This window comes from Globicephala melas, chromosome 1 (genome assembly GCF_963455315.2).
Source record: "Globicephala melas chromosome 1, mGloMel1.2, whole genome shotgun sequence".
Lineage (NCBI taxonomy): Eukaryota > Metazoa > Chordata > Mammalia > Artiodactyla > Delphinidae > Globicephala > Globicephala melas.
In genome coordinates this window covers 82,656,031-82,678,325 of record NC_083314.1, presented here as the reverse complement: position 1 = coordinate 82,678,325, position 22,295 = coordinate 82,656,031, and the positions used below count along the sequence as shown (strand labels likewise).

Below are 22,295 nucleotides of genomic sequence, written 5' to 3'. Positions count from 1 at the left end.
TGGTCTGAAATAGGCATAAGAAGCAGGTGATGTTTACAATGAAGAGCTTGCCGATCCCTGTCTCATTACAGAACCCAGACTCAATTCTAATATGTTTATGCTGAAGCAGCTAAGTGCCACCAGGTAGTACCAAATAGCAGCCCCCAGACAGGTAGGGATGCTCCTGCTGGACTCCAGAACTCCTACCCGGCTAGCCAATAGCGGGCTTGCCTTGCTCTTTTAAGTAATTTGGCAATTCTGTGGTCTCACAATTTATACAACTGAATTTGAAAATATATTTGCTTCATGGATCACCTATTGCAAATAGCAATGTTGTTAAGCATAAAATAATCTCCACCAATTAAATTTATGAAAGCAAATAACTGGAAAAGGAAGGAGGGAGGAAGGAAGGGAGGGGAACGGAGGATATAGGAGTCTCACCTATATTACCTCATTTTTGAACATCTGAAACAAATATGAAAAAATATTAATGTATTATAATTTTAAAATATAAAATTATACAGTTATATACTACAGTATTTATATTAGGTGTTTATACATTTCTGTCAGTATTATAGATACATTTTATTGAAGTGTAACTCACATTAGTAAAATTCACAAATCTTAAGTAAATTTTACATGAAATTTTATGTATACATTCATGAAATCACCACCAAAGTCAAGGTATTTGCTGTCTCCAAACAGATTTTTCTTGCAGTCTTCTCAGTCAAGACCCCTCTCCCCCCAAAGTACCCACTATTCAGATCTTTATTTATCAGCTGTTTGCTTTTCTGACTTATATAATGGAATCATACAGAATGTATTTTTTAGTGTCCAGCTTATTTTGCTCAACATTATGTCAATGACACCTCTTTATATTGCTGCATATTATTCTTTTTCATTTCTGGGTAGTATTCCATAGAGTGACAGCACCATAATTTATCCATCCTCCTGCTGATGACTATTTTCAGTCTGGGTGCTCAAAGACAAGGTGGAGAAGAAACACACTAGTTGATCAGGAAAAGAAGTTAAGTCAGGATTATCAGTACATAATTTCCCTGCCTTCACATATCAATGGCAGGCTGTCAACAGAAGTTTTTTAGAAATATTATCATTGGAGGGAAAATGTTTTGGATAATGTTGTGTTTGCACCTTCCAGATCCACTCTCTTCCTTTCTCCACCAAGATTTCTCCTCCAGGAAGCTGACCTGTATCAATGGTTCAATTCCAACAGACTCCTTTATTTTCAGACTTCAACTTGGATTCAGCAAATACAAAGTCCAGGGTGGAAGTGTGGTGGAAAATGAGATCAGGGTGTTCATTTCTTGGCTTCCTTGCAGTGAGAGGGCCTGGGGCTCACCATGCCCCTGGCAGAAGTCACAGCTCTCCTTGAGTTAACTTGTTCCAAAGGACTTCCTCCTTTCAGTTTCCAGTAACCCCTCCCAGCCTTCACGCCTTTGGACCGGGAAGTGGTAATAGATGCTGATGCTAATGAGGACTTTCTGCACTACCCCTTAGGTTTCCCCTACACCCCACACGCATTTCATAATTAGTTTTGATAAATAAGCCCTTCTTGAATTATCCTCATTTGAATTTGCCCACACTTTGCAGTCAGGACTTGACCAGTGCAGATGTTTTAAATGTGTTTTCTTAAGGTCCGTTTCAAAAGAAGGAAAAGTTGTATTCACTGTTTCACACACATTCACACACCTACAAACACACATACACACACACACACACTTCACACACACCATCTCTCTCTTCGGGGCTTTTGCAAGCACCTGATTCATATTTCATTTTAGAAATACTATCACCAGGGAATTCCCTGGCAGTCCAGTGTTAGGACTCTGCGCGTTCACTGCCGCAGGCCCAGGTTTGATCCCTTGTCGGGGAACTAAGATCCCACAAGCCGCGTGGCACAGTGTAAAGAGAAAAACAATACTGTCACCAAACGAGGTGAATGACCTCAATATCGTGCAGCAAGCCTGAGGCAGTGTTTATTGTGAGAACTTGGAAGCAGAGGCAGTAACAGGCTTGTAGTTTGCCTGTTGCCCATCACACCATCACAGTGTGCAGACATTAAAGATGGTTGGTCTATTATCATGTTCTGAGAAAAGAATTCACCCCCTCTCCTTGAGCTGTGAGGCCTTTTAGTTGAATGACAGGGAAGCCCAGTCCCTCCCCTGGTGTGACCATGGCCTGGGGTCCAAGTCTATTGTTCCAGCTGTGTGATATGGCAGCCCTCGGCCTCCAGCCCTGCTCTCCCTTCTTGCATTTCATGCCTAGGAAAGCCCTGCATAGTTCCTGCACGATCAAGCACTAGGTTTCTACACTTGCAGTTGCAGGAATAGGATGTGATGGACAGCCCAGATCCACTGAAGTAGGTTTCCATGGAGCAAATTTTTGTTGCCACAGAATCTGAGAGGCTCTGAGAAGCCAGCCTGTAGAGAACCAGACTTGGGCGAGACATTCCTTAGCTCTCAAATTCATTTTCTCTTTACACCATGTCAAAACCCAACATGAGGACTCAAGTGTGTTTTATATAAAATGATAACACTCAGGATAACCAGTATATGATATCAATTGTGTTTAAAATGCCATATATACCATCAATGTCAAGTATTTGTGTTCAAACATCTTACTGATGACAAGTAAATGTATGAATGAACTTGGTAACATTTATTATGCAAAATAATATGATATAGCTGTATATTTTAACTCTATACAAAATTTAAAGAGGAATAATATTGGAAACTAATGGTTTAGTTAATAGCACCATTGGTTTTATTAGTTATATCCCAAATCCCAATTCTGGCTTTAGCAAATATTCTACATTTCCACTGGAAGGCACTTTGTCCTGAGACATTGTCCATTTGTCACCAGTTAGTGCACAGTGAAGTAACTCAATCTTGTGATACTTCCTATCTGGCAGAAGCTTTCTCCTCAAAAGCATTTATTTATTCTCTGCCTGGTGAAAGGAAAAAAGACTAGTGCTAGGCTCCGTGGGATTCAGAATGAAAAGAACATGTTTTCTCTCTCAGCAATTATGACATCATAAGGTAAATCACTGCAAGATCAGCGATGCAAGAATGGAAAATAAAAACTGCAGTGCCCATTGAGCTTGACATGTAACATTTTTTATTTTGTGATAAAAATGCTTCCATATAAATTTCGTCTTAACTACTTTTAGAACGAAACTTTGAAAATTAAAAACAAATTGCGCATTTTCCTTACTATGTATAGTCAGGAATATGCAGTCATTTTACTGGTTATGGGTTTCTCATACAAACAGATATCGTATCACTTTTATGAGAAATGTACACAAGGAAGAAGCCACAGTACCAAGCAGTTATGAATGGGAGCCTCAGGGCATATAAACTTGTCCTCTCAAACAGTCATTATACATTCAGTATATTAGTTAAGGCCAAAATCCCAAAACCACCTGCCAACAGAACATTACACCTTTGGTTCTTTTTTATGCAAGAATTATGAACTAGCAAATTTAATAAGATGATATAATGGACTTGTGCATCACAGCTGACTGCTTACATAAAATCTTTAGCTCTCAGTCTTTCTTTCCCTCAAACCTCTCCCTCCCTTACCAATATGTAAGTCAGAAAATGACACTTAATACAAAAGAAACAAACAAATAAAAAACATATCCCCAAAGGCAGACAGAAGAGGAATCAAAGGAAGAATTCATAAAGATAAAACAAGAATGTGCGGGGCACAGAGGGTGACCTATACCTGGCATAAAAGTTGTATCCCATACAAACTTAGTCTCCAATTCAGCACCCATGTGAGAAAGTGATTCTCCATCTTACCTTCTCTTTTACTAGGTACTATACAACTCAAGTGTTCTCACAATCTAAGCAATTGATAAATTCTGGAAAGGCAGTGTCTTCCTCCTCATCACTGAAGCCTGTTGTCTGTAATGGCAGCTTTCACATTCATTTCCCCAAAACCCAAAGAGGAACAAGCAAGTTAGGCCTACAGTGTGCTTGCAGATGGAGAAGGCTACAAGGGATCAAGCTACTGGATCAGAGGCTGACACTCTGAGGAAGAGGGGCTGGAACGGGATGACGGAGAAGTGCAGATGTGTGGGGTCCACAGTGATCCATGTAGATAGGTTCTCCCCACCTGTGAATCAACAAATGCGTCCAAGGATAAAGAGTCACCATTTAGAATGATAAAATACTACATACTATGAAAGGGGCTGGTAGAGTTGCCGTGTGAGAGAATAAAATACAAATGAACAAACAATCTGCTTATATCAGGGAAAAACAAAAATTTTTTTTAATTCAATGAACTGGGGCAGGACTGGCAAAATCCTTTGTACAATTCCATGCGAACAGACACACAGGGTTTCCATACGAAGTCACAGACAGATAAATCAGGTAAATGGGAAGAACTGATGAATACTCCCAGGCAAGGCAGGAATGAAAACTATCGAAACCAACACGGAGTAGGCAGACCACCTATTAATATCTACAAAACGTCCCCAGAAGAACTAATTTTCCATGTGTCATGACATCATAGCACCGGGCGGAAGTAACAGTGTGGAGACAGGACCAGTTGTTAGCTGACTCAGGCAGAAGAGGAAGAAAAGTATTTTTCTCCTCTTTCTAGCGTTGGCTAGAATGCTTCGTCCTTGACAGAGGGTCAAAAAAGTTGCCAACACCACAAATACAGGAAGCAGACTCAGGTGAGATACAATCACAATCTGAACAGGAGGATGACAAGACAGTGAGTCTGTAACTGTCCATTACCATCTAGAAGGTGACTCTATGAAAGGAAAAGGTCCCTGATAAGTGTCCACATTAGTTCCCTAACAGAGAATCTCATGATTGCTTGAAAGGAAAAGAAATGGTAGCAAAAAATAGCAAAGGCTACCTCATAGTTCCTCCCCTTCCAACCTTCTTGTAAGCCAACATTCTATTTCCCACACTCAGAAAACCCACGTGTTCAGTGAGAACCTACTGGGTGCACCAGTAATCAGACCCCACAGTATGGAGGGAAGCTGGGTGAAGGGGCCTGGGATCAGAAGGAATGTCAGGAAGTAGAGACTACAGCCATCTGACTAGCGGAAGACGACTGTCACGGGGGGCCCTTGTGCGGAGGAAATTTCACTTCTAAACAGCGAGGGAACATTGTTTGAGACATTTTCTTCTTGGAGATATGTGGAGGGGAAGGCTCAACAGCTAAGATGATCTTCATCTGCTGGATGTGTGAGTGAAGCAGGCCGAGCGTTCTAATATCAGGGAACAAATGTGTTTCACACTGGCAGTCAATGGAATGCTTGGCAGGGACGGGTCAGTGGGTAACCACTCCTTGCATGAGTTACCTTATCTCTTGGTCATTCCAACATTCCAAACCTTTGTCTGTTTGGGTTTTTGAAGGGCTCATATTACCTACACTGCCAAGGATAAACCTTCACAATTACTAGGCCCACAAATGGAAAAAACAACAGATTCTTACTCTTCTTCCTGGTAAGGTTTGTAGGAATCCTGTATGCAGGCAAGAGAATTCAGGGGCAGCCTCTTGAATGGGGTCCTGGTCCCCTAAATGGGTTCAAAGAAAAATATTTTGCTCCCCTTCTTATTTTAGGAATGATATTATGTAGGAGAATGCACTATGTCCATTTTCTAAAGAAACATACTTGAAAGTTTTCTGCTGAGAACCATAAAAGTAAACCCCGTGAGACTCCTAGGGACACTGGGAAAAGAAGGCTGCAGGTGCTTTCCAGAGCAGGAATGATTAAAAGCACAAAGGTCCTGCCCTATAACATGCAGGTGGGGTTCCAGCCACAGAGAGGTGCAACAATTACAGCACCAAGTGAAGTCGAAAGACTTTCCAAGGATGAGAATAGAAGATAGGTCAACTCCGGCAGAATTCCAGGGCACAATTCCCAATAGGACTCTACTATAGAATCTTCTCATGGCTATAACAATAGCCCCCAAGGCTGAAAATACAGTCCAAGCTGCAAGAATGTCTACAACAGGCATCAATTTTGCTGCCCACGCTGAAGAGAGGAAACACGGTCCCAAGTCTTGTATTCATCTTGCAATTCCATGAACCTGGGCTTGATGGGCAAGAGATTACAAGGAGCCTTGTCCTTTCCCGGCTCCCAAAACCCTGCAGATACACAGTGAAGCTAATAAAATTGCTTCCTTTGCATCATCTACAACATAAGAGCATCTCCTCTCCCCTGCCTCCGGAAGCTGGTTCCAGAGATTTCTTCATTTCTCTCCCGGACGACCTTCATTTGCTCCTCAGCAGCATTTACGATAGGAGTTCTGTCCCTACGCTGGAGGCAGAGTGTTTCATGCATAGACCTGCATGTTGCTGCGTGGTGGCTCAGACATGTGTGCCCCAGGTCCCCGCTGACCTCCTCCAGCACCCCCAGGAGTGGGGCTGGTGGTCACATCTGACCAGTCAGAAGCAGAGTGGGGGGATGAACTTGACCACTGGTCAGGAGACTCTGGGGATGGTGTCAGGTAGGGATGCTCACCCTGGAGGTGACCACTGTGACTGGGCGTTCTCTCAGCAGCATTGGAGGAAGCATAGCTATGCTGTGAAGGGGGTGTGGGATACTTGCCCACAGAGGCTGGAAAGGGATGGTAGGCTGGGAGAATGGTCTGAGCAACCTGCCCTTCCTGCTGGGGCATCATGGCAGTGGGAAAAGCCATACTGGGCAAACGAGCCATTTCTGGAATCTGATACATGGTGGGCAGGGTGCCTGCAACAGCTGGAGGGCAGCTGGATGGAGGCTGGGCAGCCCCGGCTGGTTGGGCAATGCTGCCTTTGGGGATTAGCTGGAAAGTCACGATGGGGGGCAAGGGCTCTCGAGGGGCAGGTAAATGCTTCCCTTCAGGCGGCCTGCTCTGGGGAGTTATGCCAGGGTGAGTGCCCTCAGCTGGAGCCAGGACCATACCAAACATCTCGTTGTACTGGCTCTCATTCACCTCCACACGGTTCATCCAGTCCGCTGGGACAGTGACTGGATGTAGCCTACCCAAGCTCCCCGCACTGCCACTGCCTGGGGGGACAATGTGGTGGTGTGACAGCAGCTGGCTCACTGAGGGAAGCACAGGGTTGGCCCCGTGAGCCAAGGGCTGCATCTCATGAAGGTTAGAGAAAGACAGTGCATGCTGTGCATGGACTGGGGCAGGGGGGGCAGCAGTAGCCAACACAGGGTTGGGTGAGGCCTGTAAGATTCCGGGGGATGTAATCATCGGAGAGGATGTGGTATCAGAAACATATGTGTGAGGAGATTCTAGGGAATCAACGGGGGACAGAGTCACTGAGCTCTCAGACAACTGGCCCTTGTCACTCAGAGACTTCTTCCTCCTACTCCCCTTGGCATCCTTGGCCTCCTTGGCAAGGTTAGGGAGGCTACAGGGCACAACACTCTTGGCATTGGGCCGTCTGGACTTCTTGCCCATCGGGGTGTGCTTCAGACTGAGAAAAGATCTGTTGGGTCCACAGATGACAGGTGAGAGAGCAGAAGTCAGCACGGTGCCTGGAGGGCTCGGGGTCACGTTGTACTCATCCAGCAGGCGCACAATGTCATGGTGCATGCGGTCCCGAGCCACGTCCCGGGGAAGACGATCCATGTGGTCTGTGATGTCCCGATTGGCAAAATGGTCTAACAGGATCTTGGCTGCTTCATAGCTCCCCTCCCGGGCAGCGAGAAACAGAGGGGTCTCTTCCTACAGAAAAGGCCCACACAGAGCACATTTTAATAACACTCTTGAGAATACAGCAGTGTCTCTCAATCTGTTTGTCATCATCCCTTTAGACATTTTTTCCTAACTTCCTTCCCGCATGAAATTTTAATATCACAGATAAAGTGTATAACTACCTACATACTGAAGGGATATCTGGACTTTATACATAAAGAAAGTTAAGATTATTTTATCCCTCCACAAGAAGCAATTTTGCCCCATTGAGTGCTACATCTCCTTAGTGGGGAACATGTGAGATAAAGCATGTCCCCAAGCCAGAAATTCACTTAAAAGAGCACTGAGCTTATCAAAATAGGGTTCTAAAAGGAATAACAGGTAGAAATAAGAAAGGTATGAGGGGAAGAACCTAAAGCATTTATAGAGCTGGGAAAAATAAGGGAAAGTAAAAGAAAGAAGAGACAAAACATCTGAGAGAAAGAACTAACAGAAGGGAAAAGAGGAAATGAATGAGAGAAGATAAGATGAGCAAGAGAGGGGAAACATGACATAAAAGAGGAAGAAAAGCAAACAGGAAAGCATCATGGTGCCCAAGAACAGGGGGGAAAAAGTATCAAGAAAACAAATAAGAACAAACAAGTGAAAAGGAAGTGAGTGTGAACAGAATGAAAACCAGGAGAAAGGGAAATGTCAAAGAAGAGAAAGGCAGAAAGGGCTACACCAAAGTTATTGACAGGAGAGCCTGATGCAGACTGAGTACTGAGTAGGCAGAGGGTCAATCCTGACACTTCCCTGGTTAAGCCCAATACAAGCACTCCAGCTCTCTGGACCAAGTTCCAATCTGCTTCCATCTTTGTCTATCCTTATCACAAGAGGAGCTACAGGAGAAAAGTGAAGGCCTTATAATCTGAGGCACTGCTGTGCCTGCCCTCCAGCTCAGAGCCCAGACCGTACCTTGTTGTCCTGCATGTCTCGGTTGGCCCCATTTTTCAACAGCAAAAGGGTTGCCTCCACATTATTCACAGCAGCTGCCCAGTGAAGAGCAGATTTTCCTGCAGGAAGAAAACATTTTTAGGGCTTCCCTCGTGGTGCAGTGGTTAAGAATCTGCCTGCCAACGCAGGAGACACGGGTTCGAGCCCTGGTCCGGGAAGATCCCACACGCCGCAGAGCAACTAAGTCCGTGGGCCACAACTACTGAGCCTGCGCTCTAGAGCTCGCGAGCCACAACTACTGAAGCCCGCACGTCTAGAGCCCGTGCTCTTCAACAAGAGAAGCCACCGCAATGAGAAGCCCGCGCACCCGCTCGCTGCAACTAGAGAAAGCCCGCGTGCAGCAACAAAGACCCAACGCAGCCAAAATTAAAAACAAAATAAATTAAAAACAAAACAAAACAAACAAAACATTTTTATAAGCAGACAGAGCAGAAGGACATGGCCTACTCCCACTATCGGGAAGCATCAGGATTTATACAAGGAAACCTTGAACTTCTCAGACGGCAGTAGGAAGCCAGTTCTCTCTGGGGGCCCATAGGAAAAACCCAAGTATTCTATTAATTTTCCCCTATTCTAGAAATACTTCAGTACAGGCTGCCTTGCCTCCAGAAGACCTCTAAGTAAAAGGATCATCTGTCTGTGGTACCACATCCCTCACATGGCAGAATCTACCCTGTCACACACTGAAGGCAATAACCTACTTATTTATTACAGGCCAGAACGCATAGTTAGAATATCTCACAACCCTCACCTCCACAATGAAGTTGGCTCTCACATCCTCATATCAAGAGTGGTATGCCTGGGAACGTACACAGGGAAACCTTCCATAGACCTGCTTTGAGATCTGAGAACCCTCACCAAAAATCCCTTCCCGGCTTCATCTATGGACCTCCCACTGTCTCAGATCTCTGAACTCAATATGGTAAAAGGAAGAATGAATGACTGAATGAATCTTCAGTGGATTCGGATCTGGGACAGCTCATTAAGGATCGTGCAACAATCTTCCTCCTCAGAGGCTTGCTTTGCAGGTAGGAATCTGAACCCCTGCTTCTCATCCCTACCGTGGTCGTCCACTGCATTCACATCGGCTTGGCAGTTGATCAACTCTGCCACCATCCCCTCCACAGCTAGGCGGGCAGCCAGGATCAGGGGTGTCGTGCCATCGTTCATCCTGGCATCTAGATCAGTTACTCGGTTGCGGATCAGTATCTAGAACACGAGAAAGCACAGAAAAGAGAGTCACCTGGATACAAAAAATAATGAAGCTAAGATAAGAAATAACAGCATCAGAGCTGAGGCTACACTGTAAGTCCCTGGAGTACAGGGAATGTCTTGTTATCTTTGTGCCCACGGTTCTACCATGGTCAGTCAATAAATATTTGTTGAATGCATGAATGAAGGAGTAAACGGATGAACGAAAATACAAGTAGGTACTCAAGCTTTACAATGGCTATGTAAACTCATGTACTTCTACTTTCTAAAGCGAAAAGAGGGATGTGGGAAAATACCACAACCTCAGTTATGGTGTCTAGGTTAAGATGATACAGCATGCCTCCAATTTCCCCATCAGGGTAGAATAATAGGGAATCAGGTATACATTATGAACTCATGTCAAGAAACCCGCCAAGGAGCAGCTGGAAGCCCATATGGTCCGACATATCTAGAGGGAGAAGCTGACACTAGTCAGAGGCTTCATAACAGGTATCACTCCCATCTGATCTTTTCATATGGGAGGCATTTTGCCATGTCAGAAACAAAACAAGGCTAAGCAGTGATTAACAATCAGAAGACTGGTGTTATCTGCTGTTGGCTCTATTGTTTCCTGGCTGTAAATGTTCAAGTCTGTTTGCCTGCCTCCCTTTTCCTTTCCAGCAAGCAGGACTCTATCATCTGCCTTATTCTCTCAAAGAATCATCGAACAAATGTAATGGGATGTTAAGTGCCTTAATAAAGGGAAAATATACTAGATCCATAAGGAACCGGCTCTTTACATGTACTTTACCTGGAAGACACCCTGGGCATCAGCTGCCACGGCAGCATGGAGAGGGCAGCGGCCCATGTTGTCCTGGGCGTTGGCATCTGCACCTGCATCCAGGAGGCGCTTGGCGGCATCGGCCCTCGAGTAGCGGGCTGCAAGATGCAGGGCCATCTCACCAGTCCGGTCTGTCTGGGCTTGGAGGCTGGCACCCTGGTAGACCAAGTCTGTGATGATGTTGGCGGAAGAGTCCTCTGCATCTTCATCTTCATCACTCATATCTGAACTGCCTCCTCGGAGAGAAGCCAGCATCAGTGGGGTGCACCCATCTAGAGGAAGGGAAAATTCCAGAAAGTATTCGAGGAGGGGAAGGACATTAATTGTCCATTAACCCTATTGTCGTCCAATGTGAAGAAAATTATTCTTTTGTGAAAAAACTCTCTGATTCTTGTGGTAATTGGCAATTGACTTTTCCTGGATAACATCCTTTCTGTAAAGAGCAGCTTCTCTACGTTAAATAAGCTTTCCTGTTCAAGTTCCTAAGTGCTATGTTATTTTAAATTGGACAACTTTTTAAAATAGCCAGTATTAATAAACGATGTGCACGAAGGTACGAACTAAACAAATTCTCTATCCCTCTGCTTTGGAATATTATTTTTTTGTCCTACTAAAATCTATCCCAAATCATCAGTCTGTTTGCTGTCGAGCATGCTGTATGTGAAGCAATGTGAAATCCTTCCCTCTTTTCTCATATAAATTCATAATTTCTGCAAGCCTGCGTTCCTTAAACATTCATTTCCTCAAGCTGATTTCCAATCTGTGAAGTCAGAAGGGAGCATGTCACCAAGTGGGACAAACACAGGGATAAGGTGGAAGCCAGGGCAGGCATGCGCAACGAGAAAGGGGAGGCTTGCAGGTGCTGACCTGGGCCGCGGACGTTCACATCCAGCACATCCACCTCCTGCTCTGCCTGCGGAGGAGTGAGAGCCAACGATGGTGTCCTACGGATATCTGCAGCTTCAAGGTGCTGCTGTGTCCACGGCCGTCGATCGATGGGATCGTCTTCTTCTGAGAGTAAAGCCTCATCTTCAGCCTGAAAGGAGAAGACAACTCTCCCTATCAATCTGGCCCACGCCAGGAGCTGCAGACAAGGAGCTAGTCCAGAGTCTCCCATCACTTCTAATCTCCCACCCAGTATTCTCTGTCCTCCTATCGAACCTTCCAGATTATTATCCACGTTGGCTTCCCACTGCTCTCACGATGTGGTTCCTGTTTACCTCTCCTGCATCATCTGTACCACTCTCCTAACCTCCCCAATCCCATACTCTAGGCTTCAGCCTTACTACGTCACCTATATTACCTACCTAACGTGCCATCTACAGATCCCCAAAGCACCATTTTCCTGCTTCTGGGCTTTTGCCTATGTTGTTCCTTCAGCCTGCCATGGTCTCTCCCAATTCTTTGTCTGACTAACTCCTGTCTACCCTTCAAGTAGAAAGCAGACTCTAATTCCTCTTGTTGGTCCTCCAGAGCACCCTCTGCTCACTCTTAACTGAGCATGTATTAAGTATTTACATGGCACTACACGGCAGTTTCTACCGCTCCCTGAAAGGTTCCTCACAACAGGGAACAAGCCTTGCTCACGGCTGTCTCCTTGTACCCTGTATTTAACCCAGCGCTCAGCACAGAGCAAGCATTCAGGAAGTATTTATTGAATAATATTATTATTATTATAATTTTAAAACCAGCTGCCCTTTATGAAGTATTTAGTATGTGACAGAAAATAGGGAAGGCAATTTACATGTATTGCTGTATTTAATCCACACAACTCACAGAGGAAAGAAGTATTATTATTTTCCCTATCTTATGGATTAAGGTAATTAAATACAAAGAGGTTAAGTAATGTGCCAGAGTTTTGGACTTGAATCCAGTTCTGACTAGAGCTAAAGCAATGTTCTTAACCATCATGGTGTACTTCATGCCCGTACTCCTCAAGCATTTATCTCCTCAAGCTGATTTAGACTACCCTTGGATACATGCGCATCCCAGCCATGTATATCTATGGGTGAATGGTCTCCTTTTTCATGTCAGACTCAGGCCAATGTTTACCTCTTACTTCTATATGGCTTCAGTTTCCAGGGCTCAAGCTTTGAAGCCTCCGAACTCAGGGGTCATTGGCTCTCTTCCACTGATTAGTTCCACCTTCCCTTCCAGAAGGAGAAGTACCCAGAGAGGATAAGGGAGAGATCTAGCCATGAAGGAAATTGCTATTTACACACAGTAGTCCTTATTCAAGTACCATCAGCATGACACTCGAGGAAGGAAGCATGTTTGTTTTATTATTTTTAAAGAGTTCTTTTTGAAAAACTTACACAGCTAACCCAAGGCCATCAGTGACCTAAAGGTTCCTGCTTTTTCAGACAACCTAGGATAGCCTCTGCCTGGGCAACATGTAAAGAATATCACCCTTTTCTCCCATTCATGAGACTCTAGATAGCAAAGGACAGAAATACGAAAAGTGAGCAGATAATGGATAACAATGGTGGTTCTCCCATGGCTAGCTTACCTTGGCTTTCTTTGGCTGGGGCCCTTCATCGTCGACCCAATGTTCACTCGTTCCAGAACCAATTAGGTTAGCCTCTGAGACTTGCACTGAGAGATTTCTGATGTGACGGAATTATGAAGGTGTAAAATAAGGGCAGATGTTATATCATAAACGAACATAGAAGTTTTCAATACTTTTTCTACCATCACACACTCTCATGGCTATAGTCAGACTTTCAGGGCCTTTGGCCCAGGAAAAATGGGTAATATTACATCCCATCGCCTGAGGAAATATCCTTTCCTTTCCCACTAATCAAGAGCTGACAACAAAAGTGTGCCTGCCTCATCACAGAAGCTGAGGACCACTGTGATTATATGTACAGAATTGAAGCATCCAGACACGTATTTTACAGCCACTCAGTAGGCATCGCGAATCATGGTCAAGCGTAATAACACAGCATGGCCAGAGCTCAGAATATAAAATCATGATTCAACAAGATCTGATTCTCCTCTTATCCATGCTCATTATTACTGTGAAGGGTAGCTTGTTGGCAGACTCCCTTACTTCAGCCCCACGGCATCCTGTCCCACTGGCTCACGACGTTTGTGATTGCTGGAGTCACGGCGAAGGGTGAAGCCTTCAGGCAGCCAGAGGGAGCCATGCTTACGCTTTCGTTTTGCCATGATCACCCCCAGCAGGATAATAAACAAGACAATCACAACAGCAACAGCAAGTAGATAGATAAGCTGGGTGCGTTTTGGGGTCAGGGATTCACCTGAAAGTGCAGAGAGACAGAGAAAAGTGATGAATGAAACATCCAACTCTCAGTATTCCCCCTACACTCCTTCAGAGAACAACTCTGACCTCACCAGCCCTGAGAGATAGAGAGTCGCACATTGTAAACTATGCCTTGTTCTTTCTGCCCGCAAGTGACACCTTTCTCCCCATACTTTCCCCTTAATTCCAGTGCTACTCACTGACAACAGACACAAGGGGGTACGACAGGGTCCCCTGGATGGCGTGAGATGCCAGAAGAGCTGCTGCTGCATCCGTATTCTTGAAGCACTGGTCTGAGTCTTGGACACACTGGCGGTTGTCGATTTCCAGGAATACCTGAGAGCTGTGGGAAGCCGAGGGGAAAGAGGTAGAAGGGAAATGGGGAGAAAATGGAAGGGTGTCAGTCCAGGAATCCGAGTTGGAGAGCGTGACATGAGCCTTCTTCCTCACGCTCAGCCTCAGGCTCTCCACCTCTGGACGCTGCCTCCAGAAAGATCTCAGAAATTAAGATGCTGTCCATCTAGATCCCAAACACTAATTCTCACTCGGGAGATGTCTCGCTATCCTTGGTTTGGCTCAGTCTAAGCATTCCGACTTAGGCAACATAAGACAAAGTGAGAAAATGGGGTGAAGCTGTCTTTGGTGGGCTTCTCCTACCCGTTCCAACGTACTCAAAGGTACATAGAGCCACTCTAAAAATACACCCCTGCCCCTTGTTTTTGTTCCTTACTCTCCTTTGTCTGTGCATCTGTACTTCAGCTAGCTATTGAATTGAACACTGTGAGATACACTAACAATGTGATGTGTGAATGACAGAACATCTGCAGAACATCACCGCTGTCAAAGAGACATAAATGAAGGGCCTTGAAAAGGCGGCCAGGATTAATACAAAGAGGAGTCATTACTAGAGGGATTTAAGGTAACTCTGGCAAACGGTTAGAGATTCTAGCACTTGAGGGGCCATCCTGACATCCTGCCCCCCACTTGCTCCAGCCCACTTTTCAGGATCCCCAAATCAAGGCAAACCTTTAGCACTAACGGTAAATACTGGGATCATGGGCTTGTGTTACTTGGTCTGGCTGTTCTTTTTCTGACCTTTCATTTTTATAGCTGCAGTTACGACTTCTGTGTATCAAAGTGCTCAGCTTGATAAAATTAAGCTTTAAGAAGTTCAGAAATTACAAACTTACCCAGCCACTTCCTGTTCTTGATCGCCTGGAAGGGACCTGCGCGCCAATCTCTGCTTCTTCATGGCAGCTGACTTTTCACCATAATAGGGGTAGACCATGAGGTCCCCCTGGGCATCCCGTTTGATGCGTAGGTTGGTGTGGAGCAGGGTGCCCAGTGCACGCAAGAAGCTGCGAGCATCCTGGAGCAGCTGTTCAGGTGGCATCAGCACCACAATGACCAGGGTACCCTCTGCCAGGTTTTCTGGCCGGTCAGCAGCACAGTCCAGCCCATCCCAGCCACACTCCTCACTGTTGCATCCCTGGTCACAATGGTTGTCTTTGAAGTGGTCTGCACAGTATTTGTCATATCTAGGTAGGGGGAGTCAGAGGAGGAAGAGAACAAGGTAAGGGTCTCAGACCAGACCGGAGCTCTATTTGATTTCCCCTTGGAACTAATGTGGATTTTCCTACCCATTTTCTATGGCTCAGATTAGATCCCGAATGTCCCATGAAGCCTTCTGTGACTCTCCTATCCCTGTCTTCTTAGAGTATATATAGTCTACACCCCTTAGTGTCAGTGAGTGCTCTCTGAATGAGAAACAAAACTGTACTCACTACACTCATGGGTCCCCAGACAACTCACAATCTTGTTAAATCTACTTGGTTCATGCTTCCTTTATTTTTTTTTTTATCCATTGCCTCTAGGCTTTCAGAAGTAAAACATGACTCTACAGAGTGCTTCCAGAAACTGGATAGTAGCCCTGTACCATCAAGAGATGCTGTACAGTGGACCATGTTGATATGGCCCAATTCTTTTCTAATCAAGATTGAATCCCAGCTCTGGAAGGTATAGATGGGGAGCAGTGTGTCCCACACAGGATACCAGATCTAATTTGTACAGTATCTTTCAAACACTGGGGAAAGGAAATTGAATCCGAAAGCCCGGTGATGCAAAAATCATTTTATTTCCACTCTCCTCTCCTCCCCCACTCCCATCCATTGATGGTTCCACCACCTAGTACAACTTGTGCCACTCTAGCTCAGGTCAGGAGTAGCTGTATGTGCTTTGGCAAGTTCTTGAACCTCCTAGGTCTCAGTTCCCTCACCTGTGAAAGGCCATTAACAATACCTATGCCTCACAAGGTTGGTGAAAATTAATCAGAGTTAAACTAAATGGGATGACTAAATGGAAAGTCATTATGTAACCCACAAAGCCCCCTATAACTGCAACAATGAAGACCTGGAGGGTTAAGTTGCCTAAGCTAGCTTGTGCTTCCTGCTAAACCTGATGGGGAAACCCTGTCTTAGGGAAAGGAATGGGGCAAATAGAGAGAGGTACAGACCTTTCCATCCATCCTGCAGGCAGGTTATGTGAGAGGCTGCCTGAGAGTGGGTAACAACACTTCCAAAAGTTATTTCCCCCAGGAGGTTGTGAGAGCAGCAGGCGAGGAAGCAGAGACAGGCAGAGAGAGGGCGGCTGTGCAGTGAGCATTCCTGCCCCTCTGTCAGCAAGGGAGAGCACAGGGCAGCGTGCGCTGGGACAAGGCTGACACCAGGAAGGAGAGGGCCCCAGAGCACCAGTCCGAAAAGCAGAGGCAGCTTGGGCTGAAGCACTGGAGTGGTTAGGAGCAACAACAAGAAACCGAGGTATGTTAGTGACAGTGTCCCTCAGTTCTGGGGACCCTGGATGCTTACTTGCACGTCTTGCTATTCCTCTGGCATTCAAAGTTGTCAAACAGGCACTCAGCCGTGTTGCACAGCTCATCACACTGGTTGTTGATGTAATCCCAGCAGGGAAGCGGGGAGGAGCAGTTGGCCCAGGGGTTCTCCATGGTGAGGGAACAGTCACCCCCATCCCACTGGCAGGCATGGCTGTTGCAGGCCTCATCGCAGACGCCATCCCGAGCTTTGTCGGCACAATACTGGCTCACACAGGTGGCAGGAGGGGTGCTGGTGGGAGCTGTGTAGAATTCACAGTGGCTGCCCCAGAACGGCGGAGAACACTTGCAAGAGTAATAAGGAGGCTGGCGCTGAGGGTAGCAGCTGCCCCCGTGCTGGCAGGGGCTACTGGCACAGCCTGAGTCGCAGTCCTGGGGGTTGGGGCAGAAGCAGCGGGGTCCTGAGGCTGTGTGCACACACTGCTCCCCTCTCCTACACTTCACTTGTCCACAGCTGCTCTGGCATCTCGCCCCAGAGAATCCCTGTGGAAATTAGTGAACAAATGAGAATGGCAGGCTGACTCTTGAGGGCATGTCCCATTTTCCCTCCCAACCCCCTCTCTGCCACACCTCTAGGGAGGTAAAGACTAGACCCTTGGCTAAGATCCCTCCGTGTAGCCTTCTGGACCAAGTTCTAGGAAGAGACCTCTTCAAGTCAACCTATAGGTTAGGGCTGGCGGTTCCATAGGATGAACATAGAATTTTCCCGCTCTAAGAGCTCAGTTCTAGAAATGAAGTCAACAGTTCATGGTAAGATAAGAGTCAGGTGACACCGTATCTATTAGCACCTTTCCTAAGCGTCATTAGATCACTCATACAGTGACTTTATAGGGGAAAAACCTCACTTCAGAGTATTAGGTGTCTAAAAAACTTTCCTATGCCATTTCGTTCCTGGCCTTCTCGCTCAGTCCAGGCCAAGGTTACTGGACAGGTTTCCTTTTGGTACCTCTCCACACATAGTGATCTGTGTTAGAGAGGTGTTAGCCTCTGGCAGTAGCAAAAGTGTTTGCACAGCAAATGGCTAACGTTAGGCTTCCTTCTAGTTGAAGAAGCAGCCTGCTCTCAAATAGTCCCCGCCAAGGAATGTGAGCAGGGTGGCATTTCCAACCAACTCTCTCCCCATCTGGGCAGTAAGACTACCCTCCAGCACAAGACCCAGAAGCCAGAGACACCAGCCCTGATTTCAAGGGAACATTCTATTGCCCTTGGTGCTTCTGAAGATTGACAGTCACAGATCAGGGAGCTCACTGTTTCTGGAAGTATTTTAACAGTTCTAAATGGAAAACTGAAGCACTTTCTCCTAAAGAGGCTAAAATTAAGAAATTTCCCCACCAAGGTAGCTCCCCACAGAGCTCGGAAACACCAGGTTTAATCTTAGCTTCGTCACAGACTGTGTGGAAGAGAGCATCCTCCTTCAATAGGCAACAGGGCACTCACCGGGGGACAACGACAAATGAAACCATCAGGCATGTTGCTGGCCACAGCACAAGTCCCTCCGTTCAGGCAAGGCATCTGGGGACACACATCGACGAACGTTTCACAGTGACGACCTCAGAGTAGAAAATGAAAGGGTGTTTTAAAAGGCAGAAGTAGTAACTGCAAGTTACAGAACAGAACACTCGGGGGCTTCCCTGGTGGCGCAGTGGTTGAGAGTCTGCCTGCCAATGCAGGGGATGCGGGTTCGTGCCCCGGTCCGGGAGGATCCCACATGCCGCGGAGTGGCTGGGCCCGTGAGCCATGGCCGCTGAGCCTACGCGTCCGGAGCCTGTGCTCCGCAGCGGGAGAGGCCACAACAGTGAGAGGCCCGCGTACCACAAAAAAAAAAAAAAAAAAAAAAAAACAACAGAACAGAACACTCCTGGGATGTGGGCCAGTCAAAGGATTAGAGAAGGAGGGAGAGGTATGAGAATTAAGGTCTAATCCTAAGGGAACAAAAGAGGATGAGGAAGGCACTCATTGGATCTTAACATGCGTGGCCCATCACCGACTCAGGGCAGTTCCCTCATCTGTCTTATCTACAGTAATAAGCACAAATGGCACACATACGTGCCTGAATCGACTCACAAAACAAGAATCAACTCACAAAACAAGACTCACAAAACAAGATTTTTTTTTAAAAAAAATGACTAATCCCTCCAAAAACAAAAACGAAAATGACATCTAAGCTTTTTTTGAAGGCACTTTAGCTTTCATGAGTCAAAAGAAACATTCAGCAAAAGTGTTCACTGCATTTTAACACCGTCTATTCCATAAGAGAGGCTACACCAGACCAATACATCTAAATGGTGATTAACATATACACACTACTATATATAAAATAGATAACTAATAAGGACCCTACTGTATAGCACAGGACACTCTCTACTCAATACTCTGTAATGACCTATATGGGAAAAGAATCTAAAAAAGAGTGTATACATGTATAACTGATTCACTTTGCTGTACAGCAGAAAGTAACACAACGTTGTAAATCAACTATACTACGATAAAAATTAAAAGAAAAAAACTAAGAAAAAGGGTGATTTGCAGTTTATAGCGAATTTTCATCAGTGACGTCTCTTTTCAATCATTTTCTAGCCTTTCTGTAACCTGATTGGCACTGTTTCAAAACACAGCTTAATATTCCCAGAGTTAATGATCTCTAGGCACAGTTCAGTTCTAAAACAGAAGGTATCCTGAGCCCACTGTTCCATGACAAACTGAACTAAGCAAATGAAATCATGGGGGGGCGGGGACATGGGGCAAGGATTCAGGCCCCATCTGGCCTTCAGGCACTTGGAAGGGAAGAGATGGCTTTAAAAATTAAAATGCAACTAAAATAGCAGTAATTTTGGCCAACCAGAATAATGAGGCAGGAGTTACAGATGTTTGTTTCTTCAAATCACAGCAGCAGACAATAAGCAAGAGCAGTCACCCCGTTTGCACAGGGCTCAGGGACTGATGGTCCCTTGATGTTCATCTCAGCATCAGCACCCCACCATAATCGCCATCAATGAGTCAAAGGGTTTTTTATTCACAAGGGTAGAAAATGTAGAAACACCACTTCCTGACTAGGGGACCCCAATTCAAGGTGTCCTCCATTCCTTCCTTCATCTATTTCCTTCTTTCTTTGTAAGAGCTTATCATCGTTTCCAAATAAAGGAAGCCTCAGAGGTAATGAAAGGAACAGGAGTCAGTTCTGCTCTTCTGGCTTCTCAAGCACATCATGACCGATATGAGACTACAGACCGATTGTTCATATTCTTTCTGTCCAGGGTTGCCTCGAAGGCATGATGTTCATAACGGATTGTTTCTCTTTTGATAATGTACCTAGGCATCTTCTGTATTTCAAAATCCATCCCATTTTTAATAAAATTCCCAAGTTCTTAAAGGTAGCACATCTTCAACATTGGAAGGAAAAATGTCTGGATATAATAGGCTCAGAATGTAGCAGAGTCCAACTTGCCAAACTATTAGTAAGTAGACTACTGCAGACTCTCATCTGACTCCCAAGGAATACTTACTTCTACAGCATAAGATTCGGATGGACCCCAGAAGTGCAAAACAGATTTCTGAGTATCTGATGATATTGCCATATTTAGACATAAACAACTATTTTAGCTCCCCAAAGTCATCAAGCTGCCCTCCTCCAGAAATAATTAGCAAGTGTCTATGATAAAGTCCCTATGCTGAGGCAGGACTTGGTCATCTTTATAATCTGTGATGAACACAGCCAAGTCTTAAGACGGCAGGTCATACTTGTGACTTCTGAAGTTTTCCTTTTCAAACCCTCATCAACCAATTCTGGTTAAACACACCCCAATTTGGATCTACTTCCTTTAAGTGTCCTAGAAGACCCTAAGCCTCTCTGGATTCCCACAGAGGTGGAAAGGTCACAGTGGCAGCAACTACCCAGTAACTCAAGTCACTACATGCCAAAGGAGGCAGGGTGATGAAACCAGAGTTAGATGTAAGGTTCCTGAAAACAAGATGTTATTTTGCTCAGATGAAGAGTTCTGGAGATGGATGGTGGGGATGGTAGCGTAACAGTGTGAATGTCCTAAACACCACTGAACTGTATACTTAAAAATGGTAAAGATGGTAAACTAAGTTATGTGTGTTTTACCTCAATTTAAAAATGTTATTTTGCTCAACTACTTCCAACATTCTATTTCTTTTTTTTTATATTTCTGCTACAATATGATATAATGAATGTATAACAAAAGAGACAGCATCTCTCAGGAATAGCAAACATCGATGGAGCACAGACCTAAGAAAAAATTGGGCCCTTGAATTAAGCCGGTCTAGTTTTTCACATATGAGAAAAGCTTCACTCAGGTCTGGGATGTGTCATACAGGACCCAATTTCCTCACTAAACTCCCCCTCCGAGGCAGAGTGGCTGGGGAGGCTGGAAAGTCGCTCACCGGTAAAGGCACTGCGGCAGACACACAGGTAGTCGTTGGTAAGCTGTATGCAGTCTAGGCTGCCCTCAGAGCTGCAGGGGTTGGAGAGGCACTCGTTGATGTCCCCCTCACACCGCTCTCCAGCAAAGCCAGGCAAGCAGCGACAACTGTAGCCCCCAATCCTATCCACACACTGACCGCCATTAAGGCAGTGGGGACCCCTGGCACAGTCATCGATGTTCTCTTCACAAAGCAGGCCTGGACGAAAGAGAGGAGAGAGAGAAAATCATGACAATCCTTGGAACGCTGCTGTCCAGCAAGGGAGAAGCACCCTTGTTGGCACTTTCACAATTAGTCAGGCTACATTCCTCAGTCTGCGGTGGGAACTTTTAGGTCAGGCAGGGCAAAACACACTCTTGATCAAGGGCAGCTGCTATCCTCTTGGTCAGCAGTAAGGAAAGAATGTACTCAGGGCTTCACACGTTTTCTCCCACACAACCGAAAGAAGCAGCTCACTAGGTAGTAGCTAGCATTATTTCCATTAATTTATTCATTTTGATTCAAAATATAAAAACAGTTAAAAAATAGCAATAAATAAATAAATAGATTACAAGTAAGAATTGGAAGAATTCTTGGTAAGAATTGGAAGTAAATTTTGAGTGACGTAATTGACTTTTCCTGTAAAATAGTATAAGTGCACTAATATCTTGTATTGAAAAAACAGAGGGGAAGTATCCTGTGGAGAGCTCAAAGGTTATTCCATTTAAAACAGAACTCATTCAATGTGCTGTAGTTGTAAATGAGCCATCAAGCATGAGTATCCGTAAATATTTTTGAGAAAGAAACAAAAGAAATCAATGACTATTCTAGAAATGATTTCATGATTAATTCAAAAAATTGCAAAAGAAAGGAAAGCAGTTCTGTATTCCTACCACTTGTAATAGCAAGACTATTGGAAAGAAAAGAAAAATGTAAGAAAAGGCCTCATTTTCAATAGCAGTAGCAAAAGATAAAATACCTAAGAATAATCTTAACAAGAAATGTGCTACACCTACGTGAAGGCTTTAAAAT

At 45.1% G+C, this 22,295-nt stretch overlaps 1 protein-coding gene across 3 annotated transcripts in view; it reads right to left on the bottom strand.

Annotated features, from left to right (window-relative positions):
- Positions 1 to 3,094: 3,094 nt before the first annotated feature.
- Positions 3,095 to 22,295, bottom strand: part of NOTCH2 (notch receptor 2) — a 178,061-nt gene continuing 158,860 nt past the window's right edge. For all 3 annotated transcript variants that reach the window (XM_030869221.2, XM_070045204.1, XM_070045200.1), the window contains 12 exons: positions 21,246 to 21,482; positions 18,279 to 18,391; positions 16,819 to 17,324; positions 15,145 to 15,492; positions 14,155 to 14,297; positions 13,742 to 13,952; positions 13,199 to 13,295; positions 11,557 to 11,725; positions 10,660 to 10,961; positions 9,719 to 9,866; positions 8,619 to 8,716; positions 3,095 to 7,691 (listed from right to left, as the gene is read on the bottom strand). In XM_030869221.2, coding sequence (XP_030725081.2) covers positions 6,303 to 7,691; positions 8,619 to 8,716; positions 9,719 to 9,866; positions 10,660 to 10,961; positions 11,557 to 11,725; positions 13,199 to 13,295; positions 13,742 to 13,952; positions 14,155 to 14,297; positions 15,145 to 15,492; positions 16,819 to 17,324; positions 18,279 to 18,391; positions 21,246 to 21,482 — 3,761 coding nt within the window. In that variant the 3' untranslated portion in view covers positions 3,095 to 6,302. The remainder of the gene's footprint in view (positions 7,692 to 8,618; positions 8,717 to 9,718; positions 9,867 to 10,659; positions 10,962 to 11,556; positions 11,726 to 13,198; positions 13,296 to 13,741; positions 13,953 to 14,154; positions 14,298 to 15,144; positions 15,493 to 16,818; positions 17,325 to 18,278; positions 18,392 to 21,245; positions 21,483 to 22,295) is intronic.